This window comes from Euprymna scolopes, chromosome 37 (assembly GCF_053919585.1).
Source record: "Euprymna scolopes isolate OS-2025 chromosome 37, ASM5391958v1, whole genome shotgun sequence".
NCBI lineage: Eukaryota > Metazoa > Mollusca > Cephalopoda > Sepiida > Sepiolidae > Euprymna > Euprymna scolopes.
Window position 1 is genome coordinate 32,838,217 of NC_136518.1, and position 17,464 is coordinate 32,855,680.

Genomic DNA, 17,464 nt, shown 5'->3' on the forward strand with positions numbered 1-17,464 from the left:
GAGTTGAGCAAATGAAATTGTGTATAACAATCATTTTACTTACTTTTGCTAATTTGTCTGGAGTTGGAAAATCACTAATAATATTGGACGGGACAATTTCATGCCGTACAAACGTTTTCGTTCTGGGGGAAAAAAGCAAATAGAAATAATTATTAAAAAGAATTAAATATTAACAAGAAAATGGTAAAACAAAGCATACAATTTTAGATTACAAGAAAATGAAATAATTTTACCTTAAAATGATGCGGACACATTCCTGTGGTGTTGAATTATCCATCTTCATTGACATCACAATTGGGCCGAGTATATCGTCGGTTATGTAATAGTTAAAATGTTCCTGAAAAAAGTAAAATGGTAAAAAATCTTTTACTCTTATGATACTTGACCAAAATGTCAGCACGTTAAAACATTATACAAATGCTATACACAGGCACAATTTAGTAGTAGTAGTAGTAGTAGTAGTAGTAGTAGTAGTAACACCATAAATAGGTCTTATGCCTGAGAAGCTAACATATTGTAGGATCTTAATATAGAAACTGATACAATTATTACATATGCACAGTTTGATGATAGATATTTACTAATCCAATTGTATAGCAAAGTAGAAGTATATACCCAAAGTTTCTGCAGGAGTAAAAACAAAATAAGTGACTCTTTTTTTGAAAAGAAATGGAAAAAAATTTTAGTGAACAATTCTGTTATCAGATTATTTTGTGAAACTGGAATGTTTAAAAAGTTTTAATCTATTTAAGTAAAAGGTCAAATAATTAATGTGTAATCAGCAATACCACACCATATTTTTTTCTTTAGATTGAATAAACTCAAGTCAAGCATTATTGAAAAGAACATAAAAAACAAAGAAATAATATCTTCAGTTTTTTAAAACCAGCCCATTAGAACTGGAATTATGACCATTCAAGGTATTAAAAAATGTTTGGCTCACTGGACATTTTGCCTTAAGTCAATCCTATTCAAATGCATATAAGTTTGTGACTGAAAATGGTAGGAGATTTGCACAATTTACAGACTAACCCATCTTTAAAAAGTTGTATCTACAGATATTTTTAAGATATGATGAAATTTTGAAAATATCATAATACCATGAAGGTTCAGTTGGTGTTATTTATGACTATCTCACTTGGTAACTAATGGACTAATTAGCATATTCCAGTTTCATTTTAACAGCTTTGAGTAGAAACATCATAAAAACAGCTAGGAAAAATGGTAAGTAAGGCTTTATCATCATAGGAAGTATTATTCTGATGGACATTATCATTTGCCATTATAGCATCATGAAAAATCCAAGATGGCGACCAAAAAATCCAAGATGGCCACTATGACACAATTCAAAAAAATTATAAACAAAATATGGCTTGTAGCATATCAAATTAAAGGAAATTTTGTACAGATTACAATTATAATGTTTTCAAGTGCATTAAACTAATTAGCATAATTAAGTTTCATTTTAACAGCTTTAAGTAGAAGCATCATAAAAAAAACGTTAAAAAATGGGAGGTAAGGCTTTATCATCATGCGAAATATTATTTTGATGGACATTATCATTTGTCATCATTACACAGTTAAAAATCCAAGATGGCAACCAGGAAATCCAAGATGGCAACCACGACACAATTTAAAGAAATTAACAAAGTATGGCTTGTAGCATATCAAATAAAGGAAATTTTGTGCAGATTACAATTATGTTTTCAAGTTCGTTAGACTAATTAGGATAATTCAATTTCATTTTAACAGCTTCAAGTTACCGTGACAATTATCGGGTGAGTTTCTACTACTATTTTGTATAATTTTTTATTTTTAAGTCATTGTGGAGATTTCAAGGACATCACGTCCATTTTTTCTTGCTCTCATGTAACGCTCGACACTACTTGTTTTTTGAACAGAATAAACATTTACAACACCAAAAATTTATCGAGGTCGGTAGAAGAGTAACTTGCCTTTGGTAACATTTATTTGTTATATATTTGTTTTTTGACCACTTTTTCATACCTCTGTGGATTGTAAAACAAACCCAATAAAAATCATTCTTTTACTTAACTGGATAAGTGGTTTAAAAGCATATTCACATTTGGTTATTCTTTTTCGAAGAATTTATTTTTTAAAATATTCTTTTCCTTCCCATAATTAAAAACTTATGTTATCTACATAACAAAAATAAAATGAATAATTTATGTTTGTAAGTTTTGTTTACAGATTTTTTTTTGTGCGCATTTCGGCACACAAAAATTCTCATGTTTATATGCAGTTGTCTTTACTTCTATCGATTTGTGCATAATAAGTTTTTATCCAATTCTTTTGAAATTTTAGGACAAAAGAAATTAATATATTCACTATTAAATAGCGTTTGAACACAGTTTCTATCTTTATTTATCTTTATATTACAAAGCATCAACTTTGAGATGTTTTATTTGTGACACGAAAACTAAGTACAAAAAAAAACAAAACAAAAAAAAATGTCCATTGTAAGTTGTTCTTTTTCAAAAATATATTCTTTTCTTGTCCATGATTAAAACTTATGTTTTCTAAATAATAAAAAAAATAAAATGAATATGTTATGTTTGTAAGTTAGTTGACGAACACTTGTTTACAGATTTTTGCGTGCATCTCGGCACACAACAATTCTTATGTTTATATGCAGTTGTCATTACTTCTATCTATTTGTACATAAGTTTTTATCCAATTCTTTTCAAATTTTAGAATTAAAGAAATTAATATTTTCACTATTAAATAGTGTTTGAACACAGTTTCTGTCTTTAATTATCTTGGTACTACAAAGCGTCAACTTTGAGATCTTCTAACTTTTGACTGGAAGTGTCGTATTCAAATTTCATAGCAAAGACGATTCTTTTCCCTAATTAGCTAAAACAGCTAGAAACGTCGTCGACGGGTACAACTTCCACTTTGAGTATTTATGTGAATACACCCCAACCGCTTAAAAAAGTGATCTACTGCCAGCGGCCATGCTATGTTGGCATGTTTCGTCATTAACAGTCTGATTTAAATAGCAATTTCTTTGAATATACAAATCACAACAAAAATATTAAAATACCATTTTAAAGTAAATTTTATTGTGAATCCAGTTATATAAGTTTTATTTTGATGGAGGCGAAAGAAATGTAGTTATCACTGATTTAAAGACTATGAGTGTCAAATTAATTAGCAGTGTGTGCCTTGTCCAGTGTTGAACGTCATTATGGTGTCTGGTTTTGCTAGTGTAATTAATGTGGAAACTTCCTTATAATGTCTAAAAATATAAAATATATTTGGAAGAATTCAAGGAAATAACTCTTGACATGATGACGTTGTTTTAATGTTTAAGAATTTTTAGTGACTATGGGGAAAGTATCCCTTCTAAAAGTCTTCTTAGCTGAATAAGTATTTTCAGAAAGAAACTGATGCAAAACAAAATATATTTGTCCTAATAACATAGTGAAAGGTAAAGAAAAAAAAAAAAACAAATACACTAGTTCATATCAGGTGGATTGCTATTTGAAAATCTAGCAAGATGTTAGAAGATAGATATAATTTTGTTTTTAATATGAATTCAATTTGATATTCTAGGCTGGAGGATAGTCTCAAGAAATAAATATACACATGTTGTACAGTGTTAATGTGTGACGGACTTTATTCATACAGAATTCAGCACCCGACAAAAAGTATAGTTGGGGTAAATATGACACTTATTACTATTAAAAAATTCTAGTAGTCTATGTAACAGTGACATAAGTGATAATTTGGATATGATACAACTGTTGATGGCCAACAACATAGTACATGTAAAATAATCAACATGGCGATTTCTGTTTTTTTTTGTTTGTTTTTTTTATTTTTTACTAATTTTTTACTAATTTTACTTATGAAGTTAAAAAAATACTTGAGGTTAATAAGATGGATGGATTGTGAGTTGAAATAATGAAGATGATGATCAGTGTGATGAAGTGGGAATTTGAAAAAGAAAAATGACAATTATTCCAAAGTCAAAGTAGAATTAACCAAATTCTGGGATAAGAAATCGAAAGTGATACCAATTCTGATAAAACACCGAAAACAAATGGTATTTACATTCTTTACATGTTTCAGATTGTTTTCAACTGTTTTTTATCTTTTTTAAAATACACTCAAAAGGACTTCAGATATCTTGTATTAGTTTTTTCTTAAATGCTTTCATCAAGAATGAAACTTACAATCTCTTCAAGAAGATTTCTTTACCAAACTTTTATTCACTTAACCAGGTGTTCAGTAGAACACTCTAAGAAGCTTTATTTGAATTTATTGCATGTTCTGTTACAATTAATTATTGTAATATTTATTTCTAATCATGTGATTATCCACCCTTTGTTTCTTAATTATTCACATCTAAGTTTATCTCTATAGTTGGTCTACTCAGGAAATGAGTGTAAGCTACCATGCGCATTCATTTCCTTATCTCCCAATGTTTCTCTCTGCCTATTTTTGTAACCTCATTCCATATGGGTTACTGACCCAAAACATTTTCAAAAGTAGAAACCAAAATATGGAAACCATGTAAACCTCAGAAATATCACATATATTTACCTTTCCAAGAAAATATTCCCGGTAACATTTTGCATTTTCTAACCCAGTGTTTTCCAATTTAATCTTGCCAGGGGTATCACTATCATTTGGGGTGCCATCAAGCCAGTAACGTCCAGACTGGGGCAAGACAATCATCGGATAAGGACCAGGTTTGGACAGCAACTAAATTAGAGAAAAAAAGGAATAAAACAAAACACCAAAACAATAAATAAAACAAAAGGATACAAATAAGAATGATACAATAATAGCAAACAAATTTCTGTTACTGAAAAAACAAAGATCAATTAAAAATATAAACAAATATACAAGGGTAGATAACTCATCTCTTCCAGGTTTTACCATGTTGCTCCCATGCCCCGCAAGAAAAAAAAATCGTTTTTTTATTTTTAAATTCTAAATCAGGTCATACAGTGAAACACCAGTAAAGTATTAAAGCTATAGCTGATACCAAAAAAAGACATTCTTATAAAAAATAGATAAAAACCACTTATTTTGTAAAATTGTAATATTTTCAATAAAGATAATTTTACATTTTATTAGTATTTTTTAATTGGCTAATTTCATTTTTAATTATATAGTTAATTTTGTAATTTAAATTAAACAGACCATTCTTATAATTCAAACACCTAAATATTTCATAGCAATATTTAATTACACAATTTTCAATAATTTTACAAAATTTGTTGGTCTCCCGACAAAAGGAGGGTGGACCTGTAAAATCATCCTCGTCCGTTCGTCTGCCCACACTTTTCGCAATAACTACGCCTTGGAATTTTTTTGAAATTTGGCACAAACATTAAACATGATATGAGTAAAAAGGTTACAGAATGGATTTTCCGGGAAAACTCCAGTTAAAATGGCTAAAATTGACACTTTGGTACTTATTAAAAAAAAATTAATGCTTTAGATTTTTATAAAACTTTCTGAAAAATTGTAACTAATTGATTTCTATATAATTTTGTTTGTCTATACTTTGCGATAACTTTTGGGTGTGCCCCATGATCTCTTTTAGGGCTTATAAAAACACTCCTTTTTTTTTAGACTATTTTACCATATTTGTCCAAAATTTTCTGTGCCTATCTATTTAGCAGTTTTGCATAGTGCTGAACTCAAATTTAAATATGTTAAGGCCCTGGGCACTTTTGGGTTTAATTGTGAGGGTGTGTGCAAATGATGGACTTCGTCATTTCTTTTTTTGCATGGTGCAGAACTCAAATTTACATATGTTAAGACCTAAAAAGTGCACTGTTTGTTCATTTTCATCAGGATTTGATGTCCCCTGGGGACTTTTGGGACTAAATGGGAGGAGGGAGGGCAATTGCTGAACTTAGTCTTTTTTTATGCCTCGTTTACTGTGCACTCACGGGGAACCATGTATGCTTCACTTGTTTTATTTTAATGTTGTAGAGTTTGTATCCATTTTTAAAAGATCTCTCCAGACAAAGCATGAAGCCACTTGATGTAAGGAGCGAAAGAAAAACTACTTTGAGAAGAAAAAACTACTTCTAGGTAAAAAAATTGGATGGATAGATTCTGAAACAGAAAACAGCAATTCATCACCTTTATCAGCAATATTGCTCACAAAATACAAGAACTAAATGTCAATAATAAATAATTTATGATCTAAAAGAATCTTAATATATGACCGCTAATGATATATAACTGCTAGTGATATATGACTGCCAGTGATAACAGAAGCTTAAAATGAAATAAAACAAGTCTATCATAAATTCTATTGACATTTTTTATTGTATTAATTTATTCAACACTTAAAAATTATACCTTATTTTCTTTAATTTTAAATACACTAATGTTTCTTTTTGGTTTTGTTACATAAGGAAAATAACTGAATTTATAAAACATCCAAATTTATTTATACGTAAACAATGAATTTTAGTCGATAGTGTATTTATTTGCAATTTGTTTTTTTTTACTTTACTTTTAATGGTTAAATGCTATTTTTCCCCAAAATATTGTTTGTTTCAATCAAAGGAAATTAACTGCATTGACAAACACAGAGGATATTTTATTTATTTTAAGATAGCAGCTATTTAATAATAATTCCAATCCAGACAAAATATTTTATGGAAGGAATTAAATGCAATTTTATTCTTAACAACATGCTGCAACAATTTACAAGAAAAACTTACAAATATTGATTTTGTAGGAAGAAAGCTATTGATAACAAAAGAGATAAAATACTTGCCAAATTACCTAGGGGTTATAATAATTAGATATATTTGGAACCTTTAATTTGTTTAAGAAGCCACACCCAAAAAAGCAATGAAAAATGTATCAGTATGTTAAAACTCGTGTGAAATTATGGACTGAGAAAAGCTGAATTCTATAGAATGATTAAAATGTCTGAGATTGATTAAAATTTCATTCAATTTTTAGAATGATTAAAATGTCTGAGATTGATAAAAATTTCATTGAATTTTATAGAATGATTAAAATGTCTGAGATTGATAAAAATTTCATTGAATTTTATAGAATGATTAAAATGTCTGAGATTGATAAAAATTTAATTGAATTTTATAGAATGATTAAAATGTCTGAGATTGATAAAAATTTCATTGAATTTTATAGAATGATTAAAATGTCTGAGATTGATAAAAATTTCATTCAATTTTATAGAATGATTAAAATGTCTGAGATTGATAAAAATTTCATTCAATTTTATAGAATGATTAAAATGTCTGAGATTGATAAAAATTTCATTGAATTTTATAGAATGATTAAAATGTCTGAGATTGATAAAAATTTCATTGAATTTTATAGAATGATTAAAATGTCTGAGATTGATAAAAATTTAATTGAATTTTATAGAATGATTAAAATGTCTGAGATTGATAAAAATTTCATTGAATTTTATAGAATGATTAAAATGTCTGAGATTGATAAAAATTTCATTGAATTTTATAGAATGATTAAAATGTCTGAGATTGATAAAAATTTAATTGAATTTTATAGAATGATTAAAATATCTGAGATTGATAAAAATTTAATTGAATTTTATAGAATGATTAAAATGTCTGAGATTGATAAAAATTTCATTGAATTTTATAGAATGATTAAAATGTCTGAGATTGATAAAAATTTCATTGAATTTTATAGAATGATTAAAATGTCTGAGATTGATAAAAATTTAATTGAATTTTATAGAATGATTAAAATGTCTGAGATTGATAAAAATTTCATTGAATTTTATAGAATGATTAAAATGTCTGAGATTGATAAAAATTTAATTGAATTTTATAGAATGATTAAAATGTCTGAGATTGATAAAAATTTAATTGAATTTTATAGAATGATTAAAATGTCTGAGATTGATAAAAATTTAATTGAATTTTATAGAATGATTAAAATGTCTGAGATTGATAAAAATTTAATTGAATTTTATAGAATGATTAAAATGTCTGAGATTGATAAAAATTTCATTCAATTTTATAGAATGATTAAAATGTCTGAGATTGATAAAAATTTAATTGAATTTTATAGAATGATTAAAATGTCTGAGATTGATAAAAATTTAATTGAATTTTATAGAATGATTAAAATGTCTGAGATTGATAAAAATTTCATTCAATTTTATAGAATGATTAAAATGTCTGAGATTGATAAAAATTTCATTGAATTTTATAGAATGATTAAAATGTCTGAGATTGATAAAAATTTAATTGAATTTTATAGAATGATTAAAATGTCTGAGATTGATAAAAATTTCATTCAATTTTATAGAATGATTAAAATGTCTGAAATTGATAAAAATTTCATTCAATTTTATAGAATGATTAAAATGTCTGAGATTGATAAAAATTTCATTGAATTTTATAGAATGATTAAAATGTCTGAGATTGATAAAAATTTAATTGAATTTTATAGAATGATTAAAATGTCTGAGATTGATAAAAATTTCATTGAATTTTATAGAATGATTAAAATGTCTGAGATTGATAAAAATTTAATTGAATTTTATAGAATGATTAAAATGTCTAAGATTGATAAAAATTTAATTGAATTTTATAGAATGATTAAAATGTCTGAGATTGATAAAAATTTCATTGAATTTTATAGAATGATTAAAATGTCTGAGATTGATAAAAATTTCATTGAATTTTATAGAATGATTAAAATGTCTGAGATTGATAAAAATTTCATTGAATTTTATAGAATGATTAAAATGTCTGAGATTGATAAAAATTTCATTGAATTTTATAGAATGATTAAAATGTCTGAGATTGATAAAAATTTAATTGAATTTTATAGAATGATTAAAATGTCTGAGATTGATAAAAATTTCATTCAATTTTATAGAATGATTAAAATGTCTGAGATTGATAAAAATTTAATTGAATTTTATAGAATGATTAAAATGTCTGAGATTGATAAAAATTTCATTGAATTTTATAGAATGATTAAAATGTCTGAGATTGATAAAAACTTCATTGAATTTTATAGAATGATTAAAATGTCTGAGATTGATAAAAATTTAATTGAATTTTATAGAATGATTAAAATGTCTGAGATTGATAAAAATTTAATTGAATTTTATAGAATGATTAAAATGTCTGAGATTGATAAAAATTTAATTGAATTTTATAGAATGATTAAAATGTCTGAGATTGATAAAAATTTAATTGAATTTTATAGAATGATTAAAATGTCTGAGATTGATAAAAATTTCATTGAATTTTATAGAATGATTAAAATGTCTGAGATTTATAAAAATTTCATTGAATTTTATAGAATAATTAAAATGTCTGAGATTGATAAAAATTTAATTGAATTTTATAGAATGATTAAAATGTCTGAGATTGATTAAAATTTAATTGAATTTTATAGAATAATTAAAATGTCTGAGATTTATAAAAATTTCATTGAATTTTTAGAATTAAAAATGTCTGTATTATCTGTATTTTTCCGACTAATGTTCTCATCTTGAGTTTTCACATTTCAGCTGATATAACCTCCAAACTTCTTTATCATTATTTTCATGGCAGGAACTCATCTGAATTTCAATTGCACCCTTGCCAAACTTTCACAAAACAAACACTCGTCTATCTACAACAACTATCAACAGCATCCCCCCCTCTCTATCTATGCTGAACTCTAAATGCAAATTCCATTAACATAGCTGTTTCTCAAGAACTGCTTGCCTATGGAACTCTGTTCTGCTGGCCTGCTTTTCAGTTGACTACAATATGATCATCTTCAAGTCTAATGTAAATAAGTTTTTGTTGCCCCCCCCCAATATTCCATTTCTACCCCATTTCCACCACTGACTATTAATATGCTGTTGCCTCAGTGACCATCATACACTCATTTACTCATATCCTTGAATGGCTATCAGGCCTTGACAAGTGGTAACTTCTATGTAAAAAAAAAAATGTATTTTGTTGAAATTTGGAATCTTTATGTCAAACTCTGGAGTCTGCACGGAATTTCAAATGAATCCGTTTATTTAATCCATGGAAGTAGCATGCTCTCATTCCACCATCGATGACTTGGTAGAAGTCCGAAGTAATTTGTAATTATATTATGAATATCATCCGCACAGAGGACTGAACCTCCAGAAGAGCATCACTCAAGTGTTTCATCTGTTATGACATGGCTCCTTGCCATCTCTGTAGATTAAATAAAGAGTTCCGTTCAAAAGTCTGTGCAGATTCCAAAATTCAGTAATATACACCTGAAGTAGGTCAGAGTTCACATCAACCAAAACATTGAGAAAATAACACTCAAGATGAGAAAAGTAGTTTGAATAACCCAAATAATACAAATTATCATCTCTCAAAAATTCCAAAACAAAACAACATTGTCTTATTTAAGTATCACATTTAATTAAAAGCAAAGGTAAAAACAAAATGAATAGAGATTAATTGGATTTGAATATGACTATGTTGTAGCCTGCAGAGAAGCAATCTCATGGTAATGTGTTTCATAGATGGGTGTTTTGGAAAGAAACTGTTCATGGAAATTCCATTGACACTAAGTACATATAGGAAAAAAGAAAGTTTGTAAATTTAATAACCTAAACAATGTTTTTCACCATTTATATGATTTTTTTTTTTTTTAAATATTTGTTGAGTTTGAAAAACAAGTTTGTTCTTTTAATTTATAAGTGAAATTGAACCAGAAAGGAAAAAGGAAATATGTGTTTCCTTTTTTTCTGTAGGAAGTTTATCCTATAGTCGCATGAGTGCATACAGAAACCAATGCAACATAACATTCAACCAATTTGATAAACCTAATTCACGTCATGTCTCAGTCTGGTTCTGCCTTATTTCTTATATTACTGTTCGCCATATGTGTTACACAGCTGCAATTGTATATTAAAACCTGTTTCTATTGTAAAATGAGGAATTGGATTTTAAAGCAAACAAAACTGCATCATTCTTCAGCCAAAGATAAAAGATGGAGGCGTTAAAACGAAAATAGGTCAGGTTATAATTTTTTTTTGGAAACAAATTTGAAGAAACATCCAAACATTAAATCTACTTACTTCTCTAACCAGCTCTTCATCATTCTTCTGTTTTGGAATCTCTTCAGCTGATTCACTCGCCTGAAAAATTAACAATTTCAAATTTTATTTTGTTTTGATTAACATTTAAAAAACAGTTAACAAACAAAAAATGTGCTTATATTTTTTTTTGCACTTAGATTTAAATGTATCATGAATTTTTAGAAACTTTTAACATGGGCAAAAATATTTCTGTATGAATTGCACAATCAGTACTTTTTCACAGGAAGCCATGAAACAATCTTAAGCATGCCAGGTCTTTGATATGACAAAGGCAGTTAAAAAAATGTGATTTTTTATTAAACTTTTGTTTAGAAACCATAATGCATGATATATTTGAATTTTATAGTTCCATCATTTACTTTTTAAATCTTTAAACAATTGTGAAATATAAATTTCTGGCTTTATTTAAGGTTCAAGGAAAAAGTAATGTATCATGGCTTCTAAACTAAAGGAAAATATTATTTTTTTCAAATACCCATATCTAAGATGTGAAGTCTGCCATTTTAATCAACCCTTAATTGTTGGATTAAAACTAATTATTGATTAATGAATAAGTGTTTGATAGCTTATGTAATCTACAAAACAACTATAAATACCAATATTAATAATTGAGAAAAAATTATATAAGAAAATCCATTCAAGGACAAGTCAATGGTAAATTCTAAAATACAAACATATAAACATAGTACTAGATTATTTAAATATGAAAATTAAAATAAAAATTAATGTTGACATTAACTGTGAAAATTTAAAAAGTAGCACATGCTTTGAATATAATTTGAGAATTCTGTTCAAAGAAAATAGCATGAATTTATAAAAGGTAAGCATCAAAATGATTAAAAATAAAAACCAATAATTTATAACCAAAATGTCAACATATAAATATTTATGTCACAATAAAACAAAATAAACAAATTCATAAAACAGCACACTTATATATATTCTTACTTTTCATATCGTACATCTTTTTTAACATATAAACATATTGTGTTAAATTTTCAAAGTCACATGCAAATAGCATTTAAGTTGAGAAATTAAACAGTTCATTTGTTATTGTTATACTGTGTTATTGGCAATATAATAACATACTTTGTTACAATTTATTTTTTAATTACTTAGTTTGGCTGAGAAAACAGGCAATAACGATATATTTTTAAATAATCACCTAAAATAAAAACCAGCAAACAGGGATGATTCAGAATATAATAAGGTAGATACTGTTCTTTAATAAATCAGATTAAATGTATAAATAATCACATATTTATGAATATCATACATGCAAGGTAATTTTATGTGACAATGCTTGGTGATACACTTCATACATTTGTTTTTTTTTTAAAAAGAGATTTCAGAATTCGCTTTTCTATTAAATTTAAATTTGCATTCAGATGTATGAAGATTTTAAGTATTTATAACAATCAGACGTTCTGTGAAACTGCAACAAAGTGTAAATAAGGTAAGTCACATTTATTATTTACTAGCTGTAATTACCCGGCATTGCTCAGGATTGAGAAAAGTCATTTTAGTTTTTAATTTTTATTTGTTTGCAAATTTACAAAAAAATTTGTTTAAAGGTAAAAACAACAAAACTGCTACAATGTTTATAATTAAAAACAACAAAACTGCTACAATGTTTATAATTAAAAACAACAAAACTGCTGCAATGTTTATAATTAAAAACAACAAAACTGCTATAATGTTTATAATTAAAAACAACAAAACTGCTATAATGTTTATAATTAAAAACAACAAAACTGCTATAATGTTTATAATTAAAAACAACAAAACTGCTATAATGTTTATAATTAAAAACAACAAAACTGCTATAATGTTTATAATTAAAAATTTGAGTTACTACTTTTTGCTGATTTGTATTTTTAGGTAATTATTTAGAAACAGGACCAGACTATGCAATTTTTTAAATAGATTGTAACAAAGTACATTATCTCCAATAGAATGGTACAATAATAAAAAATGAAAATTGACTAGTCAGATGCAAATTTCATATTTGTCAGCTTAAATGCTACTTGTGTCTGATTTTGAAAATCTGACAAGATAATTTTGTATGCTAGATCAGATGTGTGTGCATGCATGTGTATTTCAAATGCAATTTATGTTGCTTTTAAGGAATACTTATTTAATGTAAAATATTATTGAAAGTCACTTATTTTAATAAAACGAAAATAGTGAATTTAAAACTTTTCAGGTTTGTGAAGATTTTCTTTTTCAAGATAAGAAAGGAGGGTAGTGTCTTAAAAATGAACAAAAATAATGAAAAACAATGATCGATTAATAAAAATGCTAATGACAGTAAATTACTGTAATTGCTAAAAAAAAGTACAATTTTTATTAAAAGAAAATACATACAGGTAAAGGAGATTGCTTCAGAGATGATGGTAAGGGACAACGCTGTTCATCGAGTCGACGTCCTTGGTACTGCATAAGAGTTTCAAGAAAGTCCTAAAAAATAAAGAAAAATTGTCAATACATGAAAGGAACGTGAAACATAAATAGCTAAAAATTATATTATCAATAAATAGTGTTTAATTATCAACTTTATGCTTTGAAAGTTTTGAGATAAAGATTCAAAATTTGAAGTATTCAAACCACTATTGTCATCTTGCTTGTTATTATATATATATATATATATATATATATATATATATATATATATATATATATATATTCATAACGTTTCAGCTGATGTAAACTCCAACCTTCTTCAAGAGCATTTTTTTTTTAAACTTAGAAATCTTTATGTTGAACTTTGGAACTTATACAGATTTAGAATTGATCCATTTTTTAAGTTACAGGAATAAATTGCTTTCATTCTGTCATCCATGACCGGATAATCTTATACCTACATTACCACCCAGAGTGAAAAAAAAAAAAAAATCTGTTACATTCATTGTCTATATTGACAAGAATTTATTGGGAAGAGAAAGTTTTAAAAATAAAACAATTTTCATTTTTGTCAAAGTCTGTTATTAATTAGCTTTAATAAGTATCTGGGTGGCACTTAGTGGCCATTTTGAATTCCAAAACAAGTGAAAAGAATTGCAGCATTTATTAAGAACTTTTAATTAACAACAATTTACATGATGATGTAGGTAAGCTGTGACAATATTACATCTATAAGTGCAAATAATGATTGGAATTTTTATTTATGAGATTGTCACCACCAGCCTCTTCAACCACATGTTTTGGTGTTTTTCTCTCTTGATTCCCCATTTATTTCTCCAACACTTTCATTCATTTATATAGATTGTTAATTTTTTTTTTTTACCTTGATAAGCAAAGATTGAAACTGGTGAGCATTCATCCTATTTTACTTAGTATTCATCCATTTTATTAAATGTTCCCTTGTTTATTTCAATCAGTATTTTTATTCATTACATGTTATTCTCTTCATATTTTGCAGCAGCCAAATATTTTATATTTTACCAAGAATAATAATATCTGCCAATTTTTGTCCTTTTTGAGCCATGATTATTTTTGGTACTCCACACGAGAAATGCAATTATTAAATCCAGATACAATAGATGCAGCACCACAGAAATTATGTTGATTATGAGCAAGATTGTAGAGTCCAAGTTGAAGAGCAATTTTTTTTTTTTTTTTTTTTTACTAATGGTCAATGAGTATGAGTTAATGAGATTGAATGTTGAACAATATTATGAGAGGATTGGAAATGATGGGTGGAATAGGCAAAATTTGATTACTTAAAAGGGACGACTTGTCAAATTCTTGTTGACAACTGTTGTAGTCAGCAGGAATTTCTTACAAAGAAATTCTATTTGATTTTAGGAAGTTTCATTTGGTTTTAGGCACAGAGGAAGAAAGGAAAAGGGTGATAGCTAGACGAGTTTTACAAGAATGAATCAGAGATTGGAGCTCAGTCGGACATATGCCACGGAAATATCAATAGAATAGAGAAAGTCTTTTAGAAGTGAGAGTTAGAGCTTGGATGACTGATTCTGGAGCTCTGTTTTTTCATCATGTATCACTTTACTTTCTTAGAATGTGTTATATGTCATTCATTACAGACATAACACAAGTTAGAGTTGTGAAAAACATGTCTCGTTTAAAATCTAATATTACGAAATATTTTGGCAGAAGATGATTTCTTAGGTTGAAGTTGGACATTTTAAAATTTTAGAAGTTGAAGCTGGACAATTTAAAATTTAAAGAATTGGAATCGAGCAGGGCAGCGTTTGGAATGCTAATTCTACAGCACTTGAGGTAGAACTGAAGAACTAGCTGGATTGGAGAACCGCTTAAGTATAAGTATGTAAAAAGTAAGTGGCTGATAATGTGTTTTGTAAAGCGAAATGGCGCTGATCAAGTGATTGTGATGGTGTCTATCAAGAATCAAGGCAGCAGCAGGAGTCAGTCAACAAATGCGATTGAAAGCAGCAAAGTTGGTTTAGAAAAACAATGAATTGCTAAACATGACTTACGTGATCAACTTTTTGTTTCACTGTGGAATTACAGCTGAAGTTGGCTCTCTTTTGTAACAGAAACATTCAGTTGTCAAACGGAAAAAAGCAGAGAGAAAAATCGAAATGGGACAAGAAAAGAAACGGCGCAGAATCACAAATGGTAATATCTCGTAGGAGGACAAATTCTTTCTAATGTTGACGCAAGATTTCGGAAGAAAAATTTGTCATAAGAAAAATCTAGCAGTAGGAAGTAAAGCTGTCCTGATGTAAAAGGAAGTTTACTTTGTCAAAATCTTCAACCATCTGGGAACAACTTGTCTACACACTCACGCATATTTGCAGACATGGCACCAAATGTCGACATTAAACAAATATCAAATATTAACCACTTGTTATTATAGTTTGTAACTCATTTCGAAAGAAGATCAAGAGAATCTAAGTGTGTGTGTGTGCGTGTGTATATATATTTTAGCAGCAAGTCATTATTCACGCACGTCTGATTGAACACAGAGCTATTCTTTTTTCTAATCTTTCTGGATATCTTTTCCATATATATATATATATATATATATATATATATATATGTGTGTGTGTGTGTGTGTGTATTCTCTTGATATTATATATATGTATATATATATATATATATATATATATATATATATATAATTTTATTAATATTTTATGTATCTACATACAATTTTATGTACCTATTTTCAGTATTTACTTCAACAGTGCTCAATACATAAATAGAGCTAGGTAGTAAGTTTTGCAAAAATTAATATGGCAATTAAGCTACACAGTTTTCTGTGTTTCATTATTGTGAAGATTCGTCAAGCTATTGTTACTGCATATTTTTATATATTCATGTGATGCTGAGTTTGCTAGTTAGCCAATCTGATGCTTTATTATTCACACATGAATTTATCCCAGTCGATGAGTACCGTTTATCAGGAAGAGGTTCACTTGACCTCTAATTCACAATTTTCTTTGCTCGTTTTTAGAGGGGGTGGATTCCTTTTTTCTTCGTGTTAAAAATTGACCGAGTTTTAATTTGTATGTGTTTGGATATGTTCGTTTATATTTTAGTTTATATTTGTTTATTTATTAATTATTACTATAATTATCATTATTGTTATTTATTTTTTATTTTATGTGTTATGCTAGAGTAAAACTTATTTTGCGTATACATACGTTTGCTATTTCACTTCTGCAGTTCAATAAATTTGGGGGTTCTTAAAAATTTAGGATAGTTAATTTTTCATTTAAATATACTCTACAAGAGTTGTCTAAGTTCCTACATATGCTGGTTTGTCATACTATTTTTCACTTGATTATCTGTGATTGTAATATTTGTTTTTAAAATACAGGGATGTCATACCCATGTAATATTTTTTGTTATTCGGGTTTTCTTTGGCAAATATTGTGGCCTGATAAACAATGCTTTTGGTTAGGCATTCATTTTGTAGTGGTAAGAGTACCGGAGTTCTACAGCTACGATTTTTCTGTTCATTGTTAGTGTTTTTATTTCTATTAGGCTTTGAGTCATTATTATTTCTAGTAATTATATTTTTGTCTTTCGTGTTATTTTTGTTGTTATGTTGGCTGCTTTTCTTACTAATTTTGCTATTTTTTTTTCTTTAATGCTCTCATTTCATATTTTAGTATTATGTGCTTTAATTATCATTTCTAAGTTTTCATAGCAACTATAGGCCATTTTTAGGTTGTTTTTATTAAGGATTTTGTGTAAGGGGGTTTGACTATAATGCTCCCTATCTTAGGTTGAGCATATTGGGAAGTGATATACAAATTACCATTAACGTATAAAGCGATGGCCTTTGTGTAAACAAATTGAGCTTAGGTATTTGGACAATATCAAAATATTGTTAATTCACTGCCTGCATAACAGCAGTCATATAGCGCAACG

General features: G+C 27.3%; 1 protein-coding gene across 15 annotated transcripts in view; it reads right to left on the reverse strand.

Annotated features, from left to right (window-relative positions):
- The window catches only part of LOC145261125 (rap1 GTPase-activating protein 1-like), a 1,259,270-nt gene that overhangs the window by 38,458 nt on the left and 1,203,348 nt on the right, over nucleotides 1-17,464 (reverse strand). For all 15 annotated transcript variants that reach the window (XM_080119382.1, XM_080119381.1, XM_080119380.1 and 12 more), the window contains 5 exons: nucleotides 13,466-13,558; nucleotides 11,078-11,137; nucleotides 4,573-4,734; nucleotides 234-337; nucleotides 44-122 (listed from right to left, as the gene is read on the reverse strand). In XM_080119382.1, the coding sequence (XP_079975508.1) occupies nucleotides 44-122; nucleotides 234-337; nucleotides 4,573-4,734; nucleotides 11,078-11,137; nucleotides 13,466-13,558 (498 nt within the window). The remainder of the gene's footprint in view (nucleotides 1-43; nucleotides 123-233; nucleotides 338-4,572; nucleotides 4,735-11,077; nucleotides 11,138-13,465; nucleotides 13,559-17,464) is intronic.